Source organism: Anguilla anguilla, chromosome 15 (assembly GCF_013347855.1).
Source record: "Anguilla anguilla isolate fAngAng1 chromosome 15, fAngAng1.pri, whole genome shotgun sequence".
NCBI classification, from domain to species: domain Eukaryota; kingdom Metazoa; phylum Chordata; class Actinopteri; order Anguilliformes; family Anguillidae; genus Anguilla; species Anguilla anguilla.
Genome location: NC_049215.1, coordinates 5,178,797 through 5,203,521, shown reverse-complemented (window position 1 = coordinate 5,203,521; position 24,725 = coordinate 5,178,797). Strand labels below are relative to the sequence as shown.

The window sequence follows — 24,725 nt, the reverse complement described above, 5'->3', positions numbered from 1 at the left end:
AGCGAACATCATTCTGTGTCTTTAAGAGGCCATAAAACACAGTACGAACGCTGGGAAATTGCTCCATATTGGGCCGACTGTTCCGTAGCTTCATGCTTCGGATGAGAGGCAGCACAAATACCAGGGTGGTCTGATTAACCTTTTCTAGAAGGGTATATTTAAATACCACTTTTATTCAAATAGAAGGACATATATTTGCGAAACTTGGCGTTTTCAAACCTTTAAAAATCAACGGAAAAGGCGTAGAATTGGCTATCTAGCTCTAGCAGACCGTGTGGTGTGCCTTTAAGAAGGTTCACCACCCCCAACTGAACGTAGTACCAGAGCACAGTATTCGCGGTAGCTACGTCCGTTGTTTTTTTCTCTCGACGTTTTTTGTCTCTTCATTATCATCTCACATCCCATTTTATCTGATCTGCTTGTTGAGCCTAAAGGAGGCAAGATGGCAGAGAAAGGAGTCACTGCAGGGAAACTGGCAAGCAATGTACAGAAGAAATTAACCAGAGCGCAGGAAAAGGTAAGGGGTATGGGATAGCAATCAGTAGGTAAAGGCTGCTACATTTAGCTTATGTGGTTGCGGCAGAGCAATTTGGGGTTACCTTTTCCGAATTGTCAGAGCACTCGTGTGATGCCTCTTAGATGCTGTTCGCGTGCTCATGAAAGACAAATGATGGGCTGTGCGTTCTTGCAGGAAGAGTAGTCTGGAAAATATATTTTTTAAAGCTAGATTTTGTAGCAGTACTAACCCGTTTTCTATATTCGATAGCTAGATAATTCATTAACGCGCAGAATTGTCCATCAGAGATGTGCTGTTGAAAATATTTCTTATAGCTATCTAATATGCGGGCTTTCGATGGCTGGCTTGTTTGCAATGTTTTGAATGACTGTTAGTCACCATTATGTTTTCATCATTGGGCTCTGTCAGATAGGCGACATTTTCACCACACCGTCATTTCTGGTTGTTAGTTTTTTCGTACAAGGCATTTTGCGGAGTCCTCATGGAAGCATCCAATGTCATAGGACTTATGAGTCATGTCGTTAGAGGAAGATTTCCATTTCCTGAGGACTTACTAGCACAATTGTAAAAGCGCTCTTGTTCTAACGTTAGCCAGCGTTCTATTGCCAAGGTGCTGAACGGGTTTCACTGTTTATTGCCTGACGAGGATTTGACCGTTACCGGCGCATGAAAATGTAGTTTCAACGTCCCCTCATACTCTCGCTGCTAGGATAACCGGGATTTCCAAATTGATTATCCTTATAGCTTCATATGTGGCGTCCTGTGTGGTTGTTAAGCGCAAAAGGGGGGTTGAGGTTCGGAAATTATTCAGCTGCAGAGGTCGATTGAAGTCAGCGAGCTCCTGGTATGCATGCTTCAGACAGTATTTATACATCATTGTTTTCTTTAATGAGAAGATGTACCAGCGTTCGCTAACCCAATGGGCACATTCGGTTTGTAAACCAGATTCTACAGATGGACACTCTGAGAATCCTCTGAGCCTCGGTCTCCTCGTCTGGTCATCTTGCCAGCACATTTAGTGGAAGCTACAAATTGTAAAAGTACTCGCAACGAAGTATTTGTAGGCTAAATACGCTGTATTTTGGAGAGAGGTAAAAATATGAAGAAAAGGGGAACCCCCTCCCCCTTTCCAGTATGGACATGGGGGCAACCCTCCCCTCCCCCTGCACAAATGGCCGGCCATGTCAATGCTGCAGTGCAGAGCAGGCCCAGTTATGTTCGCTCGAGCTTATTTACGTCCGTGCGCGTTTGATGCGAATCATCACGCTGGTTTGGGGGGTTGGCCAGTCCATCTCTGGGAAAGACTGTGGAGTCATTACAGCCCCCGCCCCTTCTGTTTTAGAGCCGGTTGCCCGTTTGACGCAGGGAGAGGGAAGCCCTCAAGGTTGTTCAGGATTTCATGTCCGCGGCAGCCGTTCTGTCCTCGTACACACTCCTACTCTTCCTGTTCTTCAGCCCTATCTGTGACCTCAAAACTGTACGCCCAGAGAGAACACAGAATCCCTATAGCAAGTCTGAACAGTGTTCAGGTTTGTACTGAGGTCCATTGATCATCTGAGCTCATTTTCAGGTAGTAGTAAGCCAAGCCAAACGAAAGACTAAAACTCGAAGTGTTACCCAACCCTACGACATGCACAGCAACATTGGTGTAAATTAGACATAATTAGGAGGACAACCCCTAATTAATGACAGGCACGTCATTAACACAGCTGAGGTATGTGAAGGATGCATTTTGAGTTCCCCCTCCAATCAATGTAGAGAGATCTTCTCAAACCTACAACCACTAGAGTTCAAATAGACTCCATCCACCGCACATCTGTGATGGTTTGCATACACATTAATTGCCCTCAAAAGTTTGCTACTAAAACCATCTTGAGATTTCCCATAAATCTTTCCTTAAAGGAAAAGTTCACTTTCTCAAGTTTTAAAAATGTATGATTTCAGTTTTAGTGTCGGCCTGTGTTTTCAGTTGGTCCAGACAGTTTTTCTACGCAGTGAAGGATATTTTACGGACAGGTTCTTATGACCTGCTGGCTTTGCAATGGAGGGTATCAGGGCAAGTGCAAAGCAAGAAGATATAGCCTACTTAAAGTAACATGAAGGTAGGCTGAACAGCAATTCTCCATTAAAAATCAAATAAATTTAATGCTCCAGAAAATTAAATATGCCCTTTAAACTTGAACTGAACCAATTTTAATGCACTTTAATTTCAATTACAATTATGTTTTCTACCTACTTGCTAAAAAATAACTTAAGCCTAAATATTTACCAAGCTTAAGTTTAAAATTAACCATTACAATAATACACATTGAGGAGAAATTAAAGTGAGTTAAAACCTTAAGTGACCTGTGGAGGGATCTAAACTGTGAATTCACTGTAGAAGAATTTGAAGAAATATTAATTAGATCATTTTCACACACTCTCACATACACACATCTACTCTGTGCACTCTCTCATACACACATCTACTCTGTGCACTCTCTCATACACACATCTACTCTGTGCACTCTCTCATACACACATCTACTCTGTGCACTCTCACATACACACATCTACTCTGTGCACTCTCTCATATACACATCTACTCTGTGCACTCTCTCATACACACATCTACTCTGTGCACTCTCACATACACACATCTACTCTGTGCAGTCTCTCATACACACATCTACTCTGTGCACTCTCTCATACACACATCTACTCTGTGCACTCTCTCATACACACATCTACTCTGTGCACTCTCACATACACACATCTACTCTGCGCAGCACTGCAGCTATTGAAACAGAAGTTACAAATGTCAAAAAAATGTTCAAAATGACACCTGACTTCCAAGGATGGAAAGAAGAATAAGCAGTTTTTTTTTTTTTAAACCAGCTGGCTTTCCAAAAATACGTTGGGTGATAGATGGTGTACACGTTTAAATGTTCGCAAACAAGTTGGTGCACCTAATTACTTCACTAAAAGAGCAAATCAAGTAGGCTATATCAGGGAAATATTCAATGCTACCATACATTAGCTCTTTAGATCCAGGCAAGACTCATGAGAAAAGAGATCACATGAAATGTAGGACAGAAGTCAAATGTAGGAAGTGTTTTTTTTTTTTCTCACTGTCTACTGGAACCACATGCTGTTTCCGTGGTAACTGAGGAGAGCATTTGTCTTTTAGCCATTGCTTCATACTGAAGTCTACACTAAAACCTAAACCCAGCTCATGTCAACTCAATGGAGAGCCTCAACAGAAAGTGCTCTGTAGCCCAGGAATAGGTTTAATCTGGCTCTGGGAAACTGACCAATAAAAGTTCAGCTTTACAAAAGCAAACAATGTTTTCCTTTGGGTAAATCATTTTAATGACTAGGGGTGATACTCTAAGTTGATCCATGCGATTAGGCTCTGATGTTGTTTATTCAAACCCTGTCCCTCACATACCAAGGTTCTGGCACTGTCAGTACACTCATGGCTCAAACCCTTCTTACCATACTCAGAGGATCAAACACTGCCTGCACATCCATGGCCCCGCCCCATCACCTATCTCTGTCCCGTATACTTCTTGTAGGATGTATTGGGTATTACTGAATACCCTACAGGGTGACAGGGCGCCAGTTGCTGGTCTGTTCCCCTGGGACCCCAAGGAGAGAGGTGTGGAGGCTTGTCTGTGTGATATCTTAGGTTCTGGACTGAAACTGAACACCCAAACTGGGCACCATTAAAACAGAGACAGTAAACCTGCACCTACCCCTCCCCCATCTCTCCCGCCTTTCATCTGTCCACAGCTTTCCTGTTAAAGGCCCAGACCCGAGGGGTAATTACACCCATACGCAGCGATGTCTGGTCTTAGGGGCAGATGCGTGTGTGTGGGAGGCAGGCTTGGACTGAAGGATTATAGCTCTCCTGAGTACGAGCAGAAAGGGCTAGAATGGTGGATACGTGCCCAGCAGACTGCTCACACAGCGGAAAGTTCTGATGTAATTCTTATAAAGAAACATTCTGGTGATGATTAGACTGGAGAAGTAAAAGAGTAGCCTAACTAACGTGAAGATTTTAAGGTGTTTCCCCCCCCCCAGGAATGTGTGTGGCGGAGTGCCTGGGATCATCTCGGGATCATAAATCCATGGCTGCTCTCACAGACCGCCCTGTGCGATGGAAGTGGGGAGGGGGTAACTCACTGCGGTATTTTGGAGATGGGGTGCAGGGTCATGGGATGAACTGGCAGTGTGAGAGAGAGAGAGAGTGCAGCAGGGACGTTGATGGAATTTTCAAAGGCTGTCCGTGTTTGCATGGAGACCAGCCGGTTGGACCTCCTGGAAGCCCACTGTATTACTTCTCTGATCGGGTGAAGATTGTTGACTAAAACCTCCCTTTTACCCCTCGTCCTTGAGTCTCATGCAGAGGCCGTGATGGCCTTAGAACCACACGACCGTCACTCTTTCAGAGCCAGTCCAGATCGAAGATTCGGAACGCGACAGGCCGCAACTGCCGACTCTGCAAAACATATGGTTTGCAACATTCTAAAACTGATCTGTTCAATGTCTGAGATGAGACATTGTTTACAGTAACAGTTACAGTTATAGCAAATATTCTCTCTACTTCCTTGTTGACAGTCACTTCCTAGTTGGTTGCAATACACATCTGGAAAATAGCGAGGTCAATATAGCAAAAATGGATGAAGGTAGCAGCAATCGAGGGATGCTTGCAGGTAGCAGCAGTATTGTTGATAAAAGCAAAGCTTCGTCAAGGTAAGAGCCAAAGATCCAGACCTGGAGCCAGCAATGCTGGCTAGAGCACCCAGTGTGCCGAGTGTAAGCGCGGTTGTGCAAGGACCTCGTTTCACCATTGTTTATTCATTTCACCCACCTTTTCATTGTTTAGTATGCACACCTGGAAGAGCTGGTGTCACTGTCGATTCGGAGAGGAAATACAAAGTAGTTTGGCTAGAAATGTGTAACTAAAGCACTGACGTACGTTGCCTTCTAAAACTAGCCATCTGCGATTAGACAAGAGGTATCGTCTGCAACTGCATACATTCTGAGATGGGGTGGTTCACACTGCTGCAGTCCATTTCTGCAACATTCTAAAACAGTTATGTTGTGACATGACTCTTTTGTCTGGCCTGGCCGTAAGGCCTTTTTAAAATACGTGGCCTAATTAACACGGCTGGCTCCACTGTGCTCCTGAAACCGCAGGGCTCTGATTACAGCTTGTTCATTTCAGTTGTGTAGAATGTAGTTCTGTGTGAAGGCTCACAGTGTGACACAGATCAATCCCAGCGGCCTCTGACAGAGTGAGCCCCCAGCAAGCCGGCTTGTCCTGCCCCAGGGTTCCTGCATGCCTGTACGGCACCAGCCGCTGGTCTCTGGCTGCCTGGGCCCGGAACGGGTGACCAGATAGCCTTGTGGCTGGAGCACTGAGTCAGTGGGGCTGAGACCAGGGTCTGGATAATGGTCTTACGGTGCCAGTCTAGAGGCTAGTTCCCCTTTCTTTTTTTAAATTCTGCTGTCTTCACTAGTTGTTCTCATCTCAGGGCTGGCAGAACAGTTTCACAGTTCAGTAGCGAAATGCAGTAGCGAAAGTGTGAAGCAGTGAGAGATTTCCGGATAAGTTTTTTTTCGTCTCGTAATGCTTACACAGATGCTGACCCGTCTTTTACCATCATGAAAAGGCCACAGGAAATAACCAAGAGTCCAAGAAAAGGGGGCATAATATATTACTCCTGAATTATGAGATTATTACAGTCATGAAAAGGCGTTATGTGACATTCTGACCTAACACCAACATGAGAAATACTGGAATCATTAACCATGATATCAGTATAAATTATCCAATTCAGTGAGAATAGAGTGATACTCTAACCCCCCCCAAAACAAAAACAAAAAAAGTAATGTAAGAAGGGCATATTTATTTTTACCTCAGAGTTACATCCTACTTTCAAAGTGAATAGGATATGAAGAACTACAAAGCATTTTTGGGTGGGGTGGTGAAAGGTTGGCTGGGGTGGGAAAGGGGATTTGGGGGAGGTCCTGTGGAGGGGATTTTTATGTAATAGCACATGTGAATGTGAAAGTGGGGACCAATGGGTCGTATTTCAAAATGTACGAAAGACCTCAATTTGAAATTTGCTGCACTCATTTAATAAATGCTTTGAAGTGATACCTAAAAATAAGCAAAGCTCTAAGTAGCGTTTTGAATAAAAAAACTCAAATGTGCGTGCATGCAGTGCTTACAAACGCCAGATAGTACTTGTGTTCTTTGTGTGTGCATGTGCGTGTGTGTGTAGTAATTGCGGGGGATGTGCACTTGCTGAGTTGCAGTTTATTAATGGCCATAATTCGTTTGTGGTGGAGCATTTCCTGTAAGCTGTGCTCAAAGGAAGTCCCAAAACGTGGGCAATGCAGTGTGTTACTAGAGGACATCCGTATTTACAAAGCGTTTAGTGAAAGAAGTGTTATTTGTGTCATCTTGGCAGGGACCATTTGTTATCTTTATTTAAGAAGGTAGGCAACCTGGGGAATCATAGTGCAAATGCAAGTGATTATGTGCCAACCAGATACATGGGGTAATTAGCTTGGGAAATTTAGAGCCTGTTTTTTTGTGGGAATTTAGCCAGGACACCGAGGTTATCGCCCCTACTCTCAGAAAAAGTGGCAATTTTGGTTTTTATTTTGTTACCACAGTGTGTCAGGACCAGGTTCAGCAACCCATCCATCCCATCTACTTTCTACAGTGCAGCACCCCCATTGCCGTGCAGGGGCACTGGATTTCGGTTTGGTTCAGAGGGAGAAGTGCTCCCCATCCCTCCAGCTCCAATCTAGTTTTCTTTGGAGGTCTCCCTTCCGAGTATGAACCAAACCCAAAGCTGCTCAGTTTTAGCATTTAGCAAAGAGAAGGGCACATGGTACACATCGTCTTTTTTCTTGTTTTTTTTTTTTTAATTTGCTTTCCCCAAGTCGTGTTTGAAATGTCAGTACTGCGGCATGTTTTCTGGGAGCTTCTGGCAATCAAATTGGTCACCACAATATTAAGTGTGGAGGGTTGTTGGTAAATATCAGGATGAGAAAGATGGTGTGCCGATTCCTCTACCAATTCTTGTGTGTCTGTGTTGTGTTGCAGGTTCTACAGAAGCTTGGTAAAGCAGATGAGACCAAGGATGTGGCGTTTGAGGAAGGCGTGATTAACTTCAACAAGCAGCTGGTGAGATTCGGGTCCCTCCTTCAGACCGTCCCCTCATTTCACCCTTTAACCTGAGCTAAGCAGTTAGGCAGATTTTAAAATCTCATAATCCTCTCAATTTCGCTACCAAAGAAGACAGAATCATGTTAAACGCAGGCAAAATAAAAAGGCAACTCATTTTGGAAAAGGCCAATAAGCTCAGAATGCCAACTGACTCCTTACAACAGACTTTTCTCTAATGTAACGTAAAAATATCTATTTCTACCCAGGAATGAGGCCATCTTGTTGTGACAACGCCAAATCTAATGGTCCCCCGAGAAAAAGACAGTGTTGTCTCAACTATAGCCAGGGGATGGGGTTTGGGACATAATAAAATCCACCTTCCCAAACAGCAGGAGGCAGTAGTTCACTTGTCCTTGTTTTCTGAGACAATATTCAGCTCAAGAGGAAGAGAAACCACAGCTCACCCAGAGGAAGTGCTAAACAAAGTAGGGAACCCCTATAGACATTGCAGCTGTACAGTACCCTGCAGCATATCAGTAACCTTCACTCTTAAATTATGTAGCAGCTCTGAATAATTAATGCTTACTTATGTTTGTAAACTCTATTCAGTCAGCACTATAATTATATATACTGTTGACGGAGCACTCAAAAAGACATCATGGATGACTATCATTACTTATTTACCCAGTTACTTTTTCTCAGAGCTGACAAAGATATAAATATAGTCCTGACTTTGCTAAAGAATGCTCTCCTATCCTCTCTCAGCTACCAAAATGCCATATATGCTCTGATCGTTCATCTTTAGAGGTTGGGTACTGCAGCCCCTGCCTGCACCCTACACAGCATGGAAGTTACGTCTGTGGTTTGTGCAAATGACCTGGTGCTGCCTTCACTCACTGGCTTAGGACTACGGCAGCATCAAGCTGCTACAGCAATACTGTCAGAACCGGGCCCTGGCAGTCATGTTTTAAAAGACTATATTTATGATCTTTTGTAAATTCCAGCTACCTTGTAGCTTTATTGTTACTGTTAATTTACATTTTATGTCAATGATGCTTTTGCAATACTATGCTTGTGTGTAGTCATGCCAGTAAAGAATAACTGAATCTGAAATTCTGGACAAATCATTCTTTTTTAAGGCTATCTTCCATACTAATGCACAAGGGTGATATTTTTGTGGTTTGGGCCAGAGTGACATTGTATAATCCCCTTAATTGCGGGTATTATTTATCTTTTTTCATAAATCAGTAGGCAGTGGTGCATCATTGCTGTGGTTTCCTCCCTCTCAGTGTTAGGGTATGCAAACGAAAGTATGTTTGCTTGAACTGACAGTGTTGAACAGCTTTATCTTTAATCTCAGTGTTATTTATTGGGTGTGTTTCTAGGTAGAGGGCTCCAAGCTGCAGAAAGACCTGAGAGCTTACCTGGCAGCAGTCAAAGGTATGATGTCCTCTGTGTGCCTTTGTGTCTTTTGGTTGGTTGCATCTGCACAGCCTTACAACTCCTCTCTCATCCTGATCAACACTACGGCCATTTTGGTTTCTGCCATGAGAAAAACAGACAGAATCGCGGAATTCAGTAATTAACATGAAACCCAACAAAATCTTCAAAATGCATGTGTGTAACATCTGCTGCATTGTAGTGGAGTCAGCAACACCACAAAATGTCTGACTGCTGCAACGTCTGAAAAACACACAAAAAAAAAAAAGCAACACAGTCAGCCGATTGAAAGACAAGCTGATTCTTTTTACTGTAATTTGGTTATTTGTTTGCTGTCGAGTTGTTGTTGAAAGCTTCCGCAGAGCTCTCTGTAATCCGCTTTTAAACTCCAAATTACAATCATGTATTGGAAAGTCTACAACTCCCCAAACGCAAGGCCCCCCTCCCCTCCCCTCCCTTTCTTTTGTCTCTGCTCAGCTCCAGCTTTCCACTTTCAGTTTCATGTTATGTTTTTAGATGTCAGCGGTTAGGGTGTTTCTTTTGGAGGGGAGGGAATGTTGTCTTAGATGATAATCAGGAAATTCCAAAGCAGGAAAAATAAAACCGAGAAATAGTTACACAGAAAAAAAATATCTGAAATGGAATTTAAGGGAAAATTAAATTGAGTTTATAGAGCCCGATAATATCCTACATTCTGCCTACAGTCAGACAAACCAGTGCAGTATTAGTAAGTGTAAACAATATGAAATATACTAGTATAAAATCATACAGTTATTGTTAAAGTGTGTCTGGCTGTCTGTCTCCCCACAGCAATGCAGGAGTCATCCAAGCGTCTGCAGGATTGTCTGGTGGACATGTATGAGCCAGAATGGAACGGCAAGGAGGACGTGGACTCCATAGTAGAGGTCTTTATCCTCAGTGCCACGTCTCTGTATTTCCATCAATCTCTCCAGAGCCCCTGAGCATCCACACCTCCAACCTTTTCTCTTTCTCTGTTTTCAGGTTTAATATTTTAAACATTTTCAGTTTCCATTATTGCGGTGACAGACGATGAGTCCGTATTGTCCATGCGTGTGTGTGTTAGGACACTTCCTCCCTCTCATCAGCATGAACACTTTCTACCATTTCCCCCCTATTTCTCTTGCATCTCTCTCTTTCTCCACTCTGTCCTCCATCTTCTCTGTAAAGGAGATGTAAGAGCAGGAGCAGGATATCATGGAGGTAAATGTGCTTTGTTCCCCTGCCCCCAGCGTGTAGCGATAAAGCCCTATTCATGTGGGAGTAGATTTGCTGACATCTCTAAGGTATTTGTTTGGGAGTGGAGCTTTCTGGTAAAATACACTGGGTAATTAGGCCCAGTCCCATGTGAACAGAGCTGTAGACTGAGGACCATTTAGGCTGTGTTTGAGCTGCTCTTCCTGTATTTAGTTTTCTCCTTTATCATATCTTTCACAAGGCTGCAATTAGATGATGAGTAGGTTGGCTGAAGTCCTGTGTGTGTGTGTGTGTGTGTGTGTGTGTGTCTGTGTGTGTGTCTGTACAACGCTCTATTTGTGTTACAGGACACTGACCTCCTCTGGACAGACTTCCATCAGAAACTTGTGGACCACGCCCTGATCTCCATGGATACGTACCTGGGCCAGTTCCCGGATATTAAGGTGAGGAGGATTGTGGGACTGATTGTTTTGCTCTGTGGCGCTGGCGGCCGGCTCACCGCCTCTCTGTCCCCCCTGCAGGCACGCATCGCCAAGCGAGACAGGAAGCTGGTGGATTTTGACAGCGCGCGACATCACTTCGCTTCCCTGCAGAAGGGCAAGAAGAAAGACGAGGTCAAGATGGCGAAGGTAATTCGCCCCCTGCACCCACAGCACCTCCAGCCGAACGGCGCCGCGGTGCACGTCAGGTGGAAATCGTGGTTCTCAGCAGAGGAGGTGCAGGACTCTGCTGCCTGTGTCTGTGCTGACATTACAATCGCAACGGAATTAACCAGTACCCGTACAAACAATAAGACTGCTGCAGCTGAAGGGATTCTGTGTATGCGTGTTTGTCTATGTATGTGTGCATGTACACGTGCACGTGTTTGTAAGTGTGCGGGCATGGGTATGTGTGTGTGTGTGTGTGTGCGTGCCTGCATGTCAGCGTGTGTGAACCACAGTTCTGGGCTGTACATGTGTGTGCTTCCTGGTTTTCTGTATTCATAGAAATGTTCAGAATGTGTATCGTAAATTCAGGACCATGTATGGTCAACAAGCTCCTTGTTCATCAGTGTTACACGCACTTCTTACCTCTCTCTCTCTCCTTCCCTCTCTTGCTCTCTCTCTCTCTCTCTGTGCATGGCCAGCCGGTCTCGCTCCTGGAGAAAGCGGCTCCTGGCTGGGCTCAGGGCATTCTGTCAGCCCACCATGTCGCTCAAACTAACCTGTCAAGAAACCAGGTGACTGTGAGCAATCAGCACCTCCTTACCTACCCCCTGCACGCTGCCTCCCGCTAGCCCAATGCTAATGCTAACACCTCACCTCTGTGTGCTTGCAACTCTCGGTCAGGAGCACACCTCCCCTGGCTCCCCTGTTTCTAGCAGTTTTTCCTCCCAAACAGATGGGAAAGTGCGCATTTACATTAGAGCATTTTATTTACCAACAGGGAATACATCAGTCAGATTAACAATTGTTAAGTGGTAGCCCATTTCATACTGTCATGTATTGTCCTTGTGATTTGTACAAAATTTGTATTTATCACCTAATCATTTTCAAAATTATGAGTTCTACGATGGGGTGTTTTTTTTCTTTGCAACAAATGACTTAAAGGAAATATGTCATTTGCTAAAATTGACATTTCTCTTCTATAGTGGTCAGTCTGTCCATATTTGAAAACAATGCATTTGTGCTTGTCTGTGTATGCATGTGCATGCTTGTGTGCGTGTGTGTGTGTACGTGTGTGTGTGTGTGCATGTACGTGTACGTGTGTGTGCGTGTGTGTGCGTGCGTGTGTGCGTGCGTGCGTGCGTGCGTGCGCACACGTGTACGTGTGTTTCCAGGCAGAGGAAGAATTGGGCAGAGCTCAGAAGGTGTTTGAGGAAATCAATGTGGACTTGCAGGAGGAGCTTCCATCTCTGTGGAACAGGTGAGCCACACCCACACCTGGGAGAGAGGGTGGTGCTGAGGGGTAAGGCATAAGGCAATAAAACCATGTAAAATGGTGTATGATTTGTGTGTCAGTCTGTCTCAGTTTTTTTTTTCTTTGATGGGGGCCTGAATGGTCAATTAGGAATCTGTAACCAGAACAATTATACAAACTTTGATTTGTACTGTAAATATTTTGAAAAGTAAAATATGCCCCGGGCACTGATTGGGCGATTAGGCCTTGCTCACAGTTGGCTTTCCAATTGATCCCAAAGGTGCTGAATGGGGTTGAGGTCAGGGCTCTGTGCAGGCCAGTCAAGTTCCTCCACACCGTTCGTGACAAAACCATTTCTATACGGACCTCACTGTGTGCCTGGGGGCATTGTCATGCTGAAACAGGAAAGGGCCTTCCCCAAAAGTGTTGGGGAAGCGCAGAATCGTCTAGAATGTCATTGTATGATGCAGCATTAAGATTTGCCTTCACTGGAACTAAGGGCCCTAGCCCAAACCACAAAAAACAGCCCCGTGCCAAGTGGTGTCCAGATATTTTTAGTCATGTAGTGTGTTTAAATAATCTGTAATTTCCTCCTCTTCGAATAGAATGACTATATTTGTGAGGGACGTTCGCCATTGCAGTCCTTAGCGCAGACCACACACAAAGGAATGTGGGAAAGTCAAATGTCAGCAAAGTTGTGGGTAAGAGGAAAGCACCACGAAATGTGCCATTAAAAATAAAAATTCTCTTCCCCTCTCTACACTCAGTCGCGTTGGCTTCTATGTTAACACATTCCAGAGTGTTGCTGGTCTGGAGGAAAAGTTCCACAGAGAGATGGGAAAGGTAAGAGGCTGCCCTCCTTCCATAGTGTGAATGATTGGTTGATTAATTAAGCAAGTAAATGCAGATTTTTATGATACCACCTCGTGTTGGTATTATGGCCAGTAAATCTGCTGCTTGTAATCTGAGAAACTGTTGATAACTGTCTTTCTCTTTCCCTTTGTCCATCTATCTGCAGCTGAACCAGAACCTAAATGATTGCTTGACCAAACTGGAAGACGACAACCAAACTGGGTGAGCAACTTAGACGTGACAATTGACGGTCGGTCACCTACTTGTACATCTGCCTTTTAGATACTTGCCAGAGGTTGCTTGTATACACATGATTACTCCAGCAGAAAGTAGTCTCATTAATTTACCAGACCTCTTACACCTGGTCACACAATCTTTGCCCTCTCTTTGCACACCTGGGTCACATGACTTCTCTGTCCTCTAAGCACATGACTTCTGTCCTAATTCTCGCCAGGTCCCAATGTTATACTAGTAAATATCCTATGCTAGCAAGGTGTGAAAACGTTGTTTTTGAGGTGGTGAACATGTTTACATCCCTCGCAGACAAGCAGGTACAGTGGATGTGAAGACAGCCGGATCAGTGAAGAGGTACTGAAACAGCACTGGGGATGATGAGCTTGCTGCTGTGCTTTTTTTTAATGCATGCCTGAGCCTGCGATTGATTCGCCACTGCGCGTGTTGCGCTTGAGTTGCAAAGGATGAATGCATGCGCACATTGTAAAGGCGTGTGCTTTGAGAATGCACAGCTTCAGGTTTGTGAAGGAGTCGTTTGTGTGCTCAAAGTTGTGTTTTTATTGTGTTTTTATCTTACTACTTAGCGTAGTTTAGGTTTACTGGGTATAGCAAGCATGTTTGGAGTCAGCTTGCTTGTTAATGGGTGGATTGGGGGTGAATGTCTATAGTAACAGGCGCAGAAGAGGATGTTTGCCTGACAATGGTTGGGTTGGAGTGAGTTTGCATGCTAATGGGTGTGTTGTAGAGGTACGTTAGAGTGAATTTGACTGATGATGGCTGTGTTAGAGGGGACCTGCAGCCATGCTGGAGTCGACCTGCATGGTAATGGGCGGGGTTGCATGGTCAGGCATGTTGTGATTGGATGACTGTTTTTCTTGTGTAACCTTAGCCAAGCTCAGCTGCCCCGGAGTGGGGGAGGGGCAGGGAGGGGGGGGGTTACAGTGCAGAGGGCACACGTGTGTGAGTCCAGACAAGCCAGAGTGCATCTGGTCACGGTGGGACATGGCAGTGATGTACACCTCATTTATAAAGAGTGTGTGTGTGTGTGTAAATTAATCAAGTAGGTTAATTAAGAACAGTTCTCATTTTGGGGTATAGTGAATGAAAGTGACTAGGAAATAGATGTACAAAAAAAGGTTTTTTGAGGTATTCAACTCATATCCTTTTGTTTCATGAGCTTTTGTGAGCGCTGTCCTTCAGAGCCATGGTTCAGTGTCTCACCGAATGTACAGAAACGTCTACATCCCTGTCACTGCTCTGGGGGTATCAGTTTTTCTGCTTGGATCAGTGGGAACACTACCAAGTACTGGTCCACCAACACAGTATTCCCAGGAGGTCTCCCATCCAAGTATTAACAAAGCCTAGCCTTGCTTAGCTTCAGCTGATGGACATGGAAAGGCTACAGCGTGGTATGGCTGCTGGCATATTTACAGCAATACTGATGCCACACTTTGCAGTGAGGCTAAGCTATTCGCTGTGACTTGCCTGCAGAATGCGCACTCTTAATTGGGAAGGAAGCCAGAGAATGAGCAGCTCAGCTGTCAATCACTGCCTGTCTCCTCCCTCCCCAGTGTGAAGCCACAGGAGGCCGCCAATCACAGCCTCTCTCCTGCAGGAGGGTCAGCACCAGCCATTCCAAAATCTCCGTCCAAGGTAAAGCCTCCGAGCCGGGTATCCCCCCCCAGCTGACAGACAGGATCAGTGCATCTTCGTATGGAGTGCTGCAGATCCCACGCCTGTCTGGTAGTTTCAGAATGGTGTGTAGTCTGTGCGTTTCGTGCTAGCTACTAGATAGCATACTACGTAGCATATAGTCTGTCCCTTACGTAGAGGCTGAGAGGTGTTTGAGGTGTGCGTATGTGAGATGTGTCATGGTGTGTAGTCTGTGTGTTTCGTGCTAGCTACTAGATAGCATACTACGTAGCATATAGTTTGTCCCTTGCGTAGAGGCTGAGAGGTGTTTGAGGTGTGCGTATGTGAGACGTGTCATGGTGTGTAGTCTGTGTGTTTCGTGCTAGCTACTAGATAGCATACTACGTAGCATATAGTTACGTAGAGGCTGAGAGGTGTTTGAGGTGTGCGTATGTGAGATGTGTCATGGTGTGTAGTCTGTGTGTTTCGTGCTAGCTACTAGATAGCATACTACGTAGCATATAGTTTGTCCCTAGAGGCTGAGAGGTGTTTGGGGTGTGCGTATGTGAGATGTGTCATGGTGTGTAGTCTGTGTGTTTCGTGCTAGCTACTAGATAGCATACTACGTAGCATATAGTTTGTCCCTAGAGGCTGAGAGGTGTTTGAGGTGTGCGTATGTGAGATGTGTCATGGTGTGTAGTCTGTGTGTTTCGTGCTAGCTACTAGATAGCATACTACGTAGCATATAGTTACGTAGAGGCTGAGAGGTGTTTGAGGTGTGCGTATGTGAGATGTGTCATGGTGTGTAGTCTGTGTGTTTCGTGCTAGCTACTAGATAGCATACTACGTAGCATATAGTTACGTAGAGGCTGAGAGGTGTTTGAGGTGTGCGTATGTGAGATGTGTCATGGTGTGTAGTCTGTGTGTTTCGTGCTAGCTACTAGATAGCATACTACGTAGCATATAGTTACGTAGAGGCTGAGAGGTGTTTGAGGTGTGCGTATGTGAGATGTGTCATGGTGTGTAGTCTGTGTGTTTCGTGCTAGCTACTAGATAGCATACTACGTAGCATATAGTTACGTAGAGGCTGAGAGGTGTTTGAGGTGTGCGTATGTGAGATGTGTCATGGTGTGTAGTCTGTGTGTTTCGTGCTAGCTACTAGATAGCATACTACGTAGCATATAGTTTGTCCCTTACGTAGAGGCTGAGAGGTGTTTGAGGTGTGCGTATGTGAGATGTGTTGCAGAAACTGCTGAGAGAGCTGCTCAGAGAGCTTGGCGTAAGGATGTGACGTGCCAGTGTGGAGTTTTCACTGACTGCGCTCTGCAAAACACACGCCCGGCGCTATCGTGCTAACCTTGTGCTGTGTCTCTGTGTCTCTCTCGCCAACGATTCGTGCGTGCTCGCTCGCTCGTGGACGCTGCAGCTGAGGCCTGGCCCGCCCGTGCCCCCCCCGCCCAAAGTCACCCCGTCCAAAGACCTCAAACAGGAAAACATCATCAACCTGTTTGATGACGCGTTTGTGCCCGAGATAAATGTAACGACCCCCTCGCAGGTTAGACCTTGTTTGATGGCGCGTTTGTGCATGATGGGAAATGCAGGATAGACCTTCCCCACCCGCCTGTGTCATCAACAGCTTCTTCTGACATGACTACCGTCCTCCCCGCTCACCTCTCCTTACATCACCCAGGTTCCCTCCCCATTGCCCCCCCCCCCCTTCCATCACCTCCTAATTGGTCCTCACTCTCCCATTCTTCAACATGGTAACAATGATATCCCCAGAAAATAACCATCTTTCCTTTCTTTGGCTTTTTTGTCTTATGTTTATATTCTGTGTTCTGTCTCTGTCTTAAAATTATGTTTGTTCATCTTTCGCAACCTTTGTATGCAACTGTGTATTCAGCTTCTCCTGCTCTGTCACTTCCTCCAGCAGTGTCAATCAACCATAAAACCCCCACACCAATTATAATGGGGAATAGCAGTTTAGAAGGGGTTCAACAAACTCACCTATTTAGGAACTGTGATAAGTGTTCTTGGGGGCACAGATGCTAATGTAATTCCAAGAATCAATAAAACTGGAGCAGCCTTCATCCTGAAGAATATTTGGAGAGCAAGCTCCATTGCCCTTAAGACCAAACTCGGGATTTTCAACAAATCCAGCCCTGTTTTCTGGTTCTGAGCCACGGAGAACCAATGGAAACATGCTCAGTGGCCTCCAAACCTTCATCAACCACTGACTACGAAGACTCTGCTGTATGTACTGGCCGGACCTCACACCATCGGCAACCCGAGACTCTCAAAACAGAAGCAGATACAAATACGGCTAAGGAAGAGGAAGTGGAGTTTGTTGGGTCACAGTAAGATGGTCAAATAATAACATCACCAGTCTCTAACTAGAACCCCCAGGGGAAGTGCAGGAGAGGCGGACCCCAGAGACCACCCGGAGAAGAGACTCGGAGCAGGAAATGAGAGCAGGGGGGGAAACGAGCTGAGCGGAAGGCCCAGGACAGGAGGGGGGGATGGCTGTGTTTGGTCAATGGCCTGCGTTCCCCAGGGAACACGAAGGCTAAATGGAAAATTAAATGAATGTCACTTCCTCCCCTTCCATTACCTCATCCGCCTCACCTCTTTTACAACCTCCTCCACCGCAGAGCCACATCACAGAGCAGAGGCAAAGACCCTGGGGGTGACTCAGTGGTAGACACTCTTGTCTGTCGATAAATGGAGCATAGACTGGCTGAGTGGCCTGATCTTATCGTTATGTGTTCTTATGTTTTTATTTTCTATAGCCAAAAGGATTTCTTTGAATAGTGATGATTTGCATGAGAAGGCAGGAGAAAATTACCTTTCCATCTCAGCTCCTTCTGCGGCTCCTCCTCCTTCAGGCCTGAGCGGTGTTTTTGTCTCCCTCTTGTGGCAGGCCGATGCACCTGCGGGCGGGAATCTTCTGGACATGGATATGGACTCACTGCAACCGGCTGCCAGTCCAGGGGGCGTGGCCACATCCCCAGCTTCGCAGGTAAGAGGTTCTTCTCTAAGCAAGCCTGCAGTGGGTACATGGGGCTGGGGGGGGAGTGCTTGTTTCTGGCAGTGACACTCCAAAAGGGTGTGTTCTGTCATTTACCTGTACCTCTCTTCATTCTTGCTGCTTCATGGAAGGTGACTTCCTGGGACGCGTGGGAGGTAAGCACATCCTGGTTTCTTACCAGCCGAAGCGATTTCCTTTGTGTACCCAATGCCTGTTAAACCTCGGTCAATAGGTTGGCAAGATTGGTCCAATGGTGTGTCCTGGTCCCTCATTGGCTGTGTTTTACTCCGCAACATGCAACATCCTGAAGACTCTCAGCCTGGGTCTCCTGTCAGGCAACAGGAGGGGAAAAAAAAGTGTACATTCATAAAAATAAATAAATAAACACATTTTTTTTAAAAGAGTAAGAGCAGCGTTTTCAGAAGATGAGCGGAGATGGTTCTCCAGAAACATGCTGCCTCACTAAAACCGCCCCTCAGACACAGCTCTTCTGCACCCCTGTAACAGCGCCTCTGTTTTACATTCCTGTGTCCTGGTCCCTGTTTTACCACTGGCCCCCGTGCCCCGTGCCTGTGCTCTTCCATACCCTTTTACCCCCCCCCCAAACTGGCCCCTCCTGCATGCCATAGACCTCCCAAGGCCAACCCCAGCAGTGGGATGATGGGCAGAGAAATGCATCGGCAGGCTGGGATAATGAGGCTGCCTCAGCTGCGCAGACGGGCTGGGGTGATGAGGCTGCCTCAGCTGCGCAGACGGGCTGGGGTGATGAGGCTGCCTCAGCTGCGCAGACGGGCTGGGGTGATGATGGGACCCAGGTAGGGTACGAAGAGGATACGGTTCCAAGGAACTGCAGGAAGACTGCAGCTGCACAGATGGTTTTGGCAGTCCTTCTGCTGACTGCAGCTGCGCAGATGGTTTCAGCACTCCAACTGCGCAGACAGGTTTGGCAGTCCTTCTGCTGACTGCAGCTGCACAGATAGGTCTGGCAGTCCTTCTGCAGACTGCAGCTGCGCAGACGGGTCTGGCAGTCCTTCTGCAGACTGCAGCTGCGCAGACGGGTTTGTCAGTCCTTCTGCAGACTGCAGCTGCGCAGACGGGTTTGGCAGTCCTTCTGCTGACTGCGACTGTGCAGACGGGCCAGGCATTTTCTGAGCACACTGCAGCCACGCATACAGCTTAGACATGCTAAGCAGCTGCAGTAACTGCAGTGTGCCGTTGCTCTGTTGCTTTGGTAACCTGTGCGCTCACCTTTACTTGGCTTGGTGCACTAAAACCAGTAAAACAAGTTGAAATACAATCATGAAATGGTTTGCACTCAAAGGTAGATTTTGCAAGCTTTAGAAGTTCACTTTATATTGCTTCTTCTTTTTTTTTTTTTTTTTTTTTTTTGCAAGTACACTGCTTTCATAAATGTTTCGGCTAATGCCTTCAGTGTGCAGTCACGGAAGCTGGTTTTTTTTTGAGTACGAACCATTTTGCTCTTTCGTTTAGTTAGGGCCTCTCAGTGGCGAGAAACGCGGCGGAACTGGAGCAGTGTTGCTATCTGTGGCGCAGGGTGGTGAACTTCGCCCTCTCTCTTATTCTACTACAATAGATTCTCAGCTGCGTGCGAGATAAGAAAAGCGCCGCGAGCTTAAAATAGAGGTGCTGCTGGTTTGATAATTTGCAGTGCGGTTGCACGGGTGTGCTGCTGACAGGGCAGGTGTGTGAACCGTGCAGGTTTTTAAATACATCGCTCGCCGCTGATGTTTGCATCGGTCGGCACATGACGGCACCTCCAGCACGCCCACCAACTGGGAGCGAACGAAGCGCAGAGACTTCTGCAGGACGTGGCGAACCATTTAGAGAACGTGAGAAACAGAGCAAGCCACAACAAAGTGTGCGAACTGAGCCCCTCTCTCTTCTCAGGCCCAGAGAATCATGGGAAATATGAAAGCGTGGGGTGCGTGTTAATTTCCACGTGCGAGCAGATGTTTGTATGTTGTGTGTTGGTATGTTGTGTGTTGGAACAAGGTGCTCTTGTATGCGCAGGGAGTCAGCTGTGCTCACCTGTCTCTTCACTTCTCCACTTCTCAAACACAGGCAGACACTACTGTAGCAGCAGCCACCACTGCAGGAACAGACTCTGTAAGTAATGTACACACACACACACACACGTACACACACACACACATGCACACACATGCACACACACACACACACACGCACACATACACACACGCACACACACACACACACACACACAAACACACACACACGCACACACACACACATGCACACACGCACACACACACATACACACACACACACACACACACACAGATGAAGAGACCATGTTTATTTAATGATGGCGGGAGTTAATGGCCTGCTGTAGCAGGGCAGATAGTGGATCAGGTTTCCCCAGAACAGGCCAGTGTGCATCAGGAGGATTAGCATGAATCCATTCTTCACGTTCTTCAAGTGTCATTTTTTAACTTAACGTTGAAATTAATGAATTAAGCTATTGAAGTGACATAGCATCACATTTCTGTATTGTTGTGAATAGTAATTAAGGAGTGTATTGTTCTGTTAGTAATGCAGCATGGTTGCTAAAGTATTTTAATAGCTGCAACTGGCCCTTGGGTTGACGCATCATCTGTCCTTCTCTTTTCACCCAGAATCCCGCCCCCCCTGCAGTGCCAGAGGCAGGGGCGTCCAATGGCTCCCCAGAGGCAGCAGAGATGCCCCCGGGGTTCCTTTTCAAAGTGAGCTAGCTGAGGCCAAATATATCAGTGTGTGGGGACGGTTTACAACAAGCAGCACATGATCAGACAGTGCTCTCTCTCTCTCTCTCTCTCTCTCCCTCTCTCTCTCTCTCTCTCTCTCTCTCTCTCCCTCTCTCTCTTTATCTCTCTTTATCTCTCTCTACAGGTTATGGCAATGCATGATTATGTAGCCAATGATTCGGATGAGCTGGAGATGAAAGCTGGGGAAGTTGTGTTGGTCGTGAGCTTCGACAACCCTGAAGAACAGGTGTGTGTGGCACAGGGTCACACAGCACAGTTACTGCTCTGACACAGAGTCACACAGCACAGTTACTCTGTGGCACGGGGTCACACAGCACAGTTACTGTCTGACACAGAGTCACACAGCACGGTTACTCTGTGGCACAGGGTCACACAGCACAGTTACTGTCTGACACAGAGTCACACAGCACAGTTACTCTGTGGCACAGGGTCACACAGCACAGTTACTGTCTGACACAGAGTCACACAGCACAGTTACTGTTCTGACACAGTCACACAGCACAGTTACTCTGTGGCACAGGGTCACACAGCACAGTTACTGTCTGACACAGAGTCACACAGCACAGTTACTCTGGCACAGGCTCACACAGCACAGTTACTGTTTGACACAGAGTCACACAGCACAGTTACTCTGTGGCACAGGGTCACACAGCACAGTTACTGTCTGACACAGAGTCACACAGCACAGTTACTCTGTGGCACAGGGTCACACAGCACAGTTACTGTCTGACACAGAGTCACACAGCACAGTTACTCTGTGGCACAGGGTCACACAGGGCAGTTACTGTCTGACACAGAGTCACACAGCACAGTTACTCTGTGGCACAGGGTCACACAGCACAGTTACTGTCTGACACAGAGTCACACAGCACAGTTACTCTGTGGCACAGGGTCACACAGCGCAGTTTCTGTGTGTGGCGCTGAAAGGCCGCGCTTGTGTGTCTGCAGGATGACGGCTGGCTGATGGGGCTGAAGGAGGCCCACTGGCTGCAGAGCAAAGACGCCAGCCCCAAAGGAGTGTTCCCCGAGAACTTCACCCAGAGGCTGTGAACCGCACAGCAACGCGGTCAGCGCCCTTCCCCACCCTCCTCCTCCTCCTCCTCGCCCCTCTCCTTCCTCCGACACAACCAGTCTGGCGGACGTTGGACACGAAGAAGCAAAGCTGCATCATCGGCTGCCACCACAGCGAACCCAAACATGCAGCGTGTGTGCTGGTGAAGTGATTCAGGTCGTGTGTCGAGAGTTGTTGTCGGTGGCGGTGGTGCGTTCGTTGTCGTGTTTATTTATTTTGTGCTCGTTTTATAAATTGCCCTGAAAGTGGCCCAGGCAGGTTTTGTGCCACGTTGAGCCTCTCAGCAAGTGTATCAGTAGATCCTCCTCACAGGTACAGTCAGACCTTCCTTCCCCCTCCTCCGACTGTGTTACTTAAGATCGGAAAAGTATTTACGTTTTGAAACCTTCTGCTCTCCGCCAGTGTTCTTGCTGTACACCTGCCTCGCTCGCTCACCCTTGACCCCCTGACCCTGGGGTCAGCAATAAAAAAAGACCACGCCATCACCCACACCCTTCCACCAGACCTGTCTCTGTACCCCAACCCGGCAGTCCAGGCCCGAACCCCAGAACCTTTTACACCTGACTGAGCTCCAGAGTATCCAAACTCTTCGCCTTCTGTTCCATTCACCCCAGGGGGTGTTTCCACATTGAACAAGAAACTAAACTACAACAACGACGACTTGAAATAAATACAGCCCACATTCTGGGTTTTAGTTGCGTATATGAGAGTGAATGGAAGTGCACTGAACGAAATTGTTTGAACACTATTTAAAAGTAATACTGTAAAAAAAAAAGGGAGGTTTTGAACATCCACTGGAGGAACGTTGCATGATGTTCTATGGTGACGTAGTTTGTGAAAGAATTGAGAACTGTAATGTAACTGTGTGGATTAACCTCTGGGCTTTTCTTCATGTCACTGATGTCAAAATGTGTTTACCCTGTGAGCTGCTGGTACAGACAGGATGCAGTCAGAGCAGCGCTGGCTATGCTAAGTCCCTCTTGGCAGTTGTGCTTTTCTCTAAGCTTGATTAATACGACTCTCACTACTAAGGTTCTGTGTTCTGGGGCCAACTGCAGTTTAGAATAAGTGTTCCTAAGTCAGGTAATGTGTCGTGCTCTATATATTTTACAGCATATCAGAGTTTATGTTTTATCTTTTAAAAGGCCAGTTATTTCTGTTCGTGGCATTAGGTGAATTGGGAAGCCCTCCAGCGAAGTCTTTAAAGGGACAGCTGTTGCAGGCGGCCATGCTTTCCCAAGGCAAAGAGATCTGAAGTGCAAGGTGAAAAGAACCCCTCTCGATGTTCAGGCTGCCATTTTGGTTCATACCTTAAAGTACAAAACAGGTCCGACTCCATGTCCTCCCCTGACTCAGTGTGAGAATCCGGGTTGCCAGGTGTTGTAAATTGTTTCTCCTTCTGCGGAGTCATAGTTTGTGCCTACCCTTCCCACCTCCAGAATCTTCCAGCCAACGAGGTTCCATCTGTTCGAAAAAACCTGGAATTTAAGAAAAGGGGAGATTTTCACTCTAGATAATAAGTCATGTATTATGCTAAAAATGTGAGTATAATGATGAATGAGGTTGGCTTAAACTTTCGTGGTAATAGTCTTTTGTTTGTGCACCAGAAAACTTGAAATAGTTCTTTTTTGTTATTGTTTTTTTTTTTTTTTTTTAAACCTGGAGGTGAAGAAATTCTCTAACTTCTATATTTACTGTAAAAACCCATTTCCTCTCCCACAGGGCTGGCAGTGTGTGAATAAATGTGCAGTGAGTAAGACTGGCAGCCTTACCATTTGCTGAGAAAGAATCCAGAAGCTCTTCTGAGCACAAGCCCCTGCAAAAGGGAGTTGCGGCTTGGAACAGATACGAAATGTGTATCAGATTTATGCAACAGAGTTTTGATAGTTTTATTTTTGTATGTTTTTTGACTGTGAAACTGGACCGGGCGCGGTGCTTGTGACGTGGGGGAGTGCTTCAGTGCTGAATCCCTTCCTTCTTCTTTTTTTGTTTGCCCTGGAACTGGACCGTGTGTGTTGCAGCATTAGATGTGTGATGTCATCCCTGACCCTCTCCTGGAGCCAGCTGTCACGCTATGTCGTTTCTGTTGTTGCCACAGAAACAGGAAATGAGAATTCCTGTGCTGCAGGGCTCGCTCTCAGCCTCCTGCTGGAAATGGAGAATCACTGTGCGGTGCAGAGGGTGTGAGAGCGTGAGTGTGTGTGTGTGTTTGTGTACGCATGTGCGTATACTGTGTGTGGTTCTGTGCGAGTGTGTCTGATTGTGTATACTGTGTGTGGTTCTGTATGTGTCCTTAACTGATATAGCAGCTCTTTTCCCTTTCCCTGTTTCTCTCGGTGTATTTAGCTTAGCTTAGCTACCTGCTGACAAGCAGAAGAGATTTGGGTTCCTTTTAACTCCAGAGTGATTGAGACGGGCCCAGGCATTGGTACTGGCTCTGTTAGAATTGGTTTAGGGGAGCTCTGCACTTGGTCCAAGCCCGGTAAAAAAAAAAAGCCAGTACACGTGGTGATGTCATTGCTCTGATGCATTTGTGATGTTTCGTTGTGGTCGATCACGTCATATTATTGTGCGTACATAATCTCTAATGCACACACATCCCCGTCTCTGGGCGTGTGTGGAGGGGTGGGTGGCCAGTGTTCGGAGCATGCAGAATTCTGTGTCTGTGTACATGTGCCGCGTGCGGCTGTTTCTCGGGCTGGAGCGACAGCAACCTCACCCTCTTCTCTCGGTGACCCGTGAGCGTCTGTCGTTTCGTCCTGTGATCAGCTGTCCAATCGGCGAAAATAAACTTTTATCCAAAACATCCCAAAACCGTGCCTCTCCTTTTGTATTTCCGATGTTATAGCCCTTTTTTTATTGATACTTTTGTTGACGGC

At 46.4% G+C, this 24,725-nt stretch overlaps 1 protein-coding gene across 9 annotated transcripts; it reads left to right on the top strand.

Moving 5' to 3' along the window:
* The first annotated feature begins 24 nt into the window (after positions 1–24).
* On the top strand, positions 25–24,660 carry LOC118214061 (myc box-dependent-interacting protein 1). Of its 9 annotated transcripts, none has more exons than XM_035393524.1 (19): positions 26–517; positions 7,626–7,706; positions 9,074–9,128; positions 9,939–10,033; positions 10,691–10,786; positions 10,865–10,972; positions 11,470–11,568; positions 12,163–12,248; positions 13,010–13,085; positions 13,261–13,316; positions 13,638–13,682; positions 14,900–14,981; positions 16,387–16,515; positions 17,881–17,979; positions 18,120–18,143; positions 20,071–20,115; positions 20,646–20,732; positions 20,899–21,000; positions 21,723–24,660. In XM_035393524.1, exons 1-19 carry the CDS (start codon positions 443–445, stop codon positions 21,822–21,824), a joined length of 1,542 nt encoding a protein of 513 aa, XP_035249415.1. In that variant the 5' UTR covers positions 26–442; the 3' UTR covers positions 21,825–24,660. The 9 variants fall into 9 exon arrangements, with proteins under 9 accessions (XP_035249418.1, XP_035249424.1, XP_035249415.1 ...); XM_035393525.1 differs by having other exon boundaries at positions 27–517; positions 11,470–11,562; XM_035393527.1 differs by lacking the exon at positions 13,638–13,682 and having other exon boundaries at positions 25–517.
* Positions 24,661–24,725: the final 65 nt, after the last annotated feature.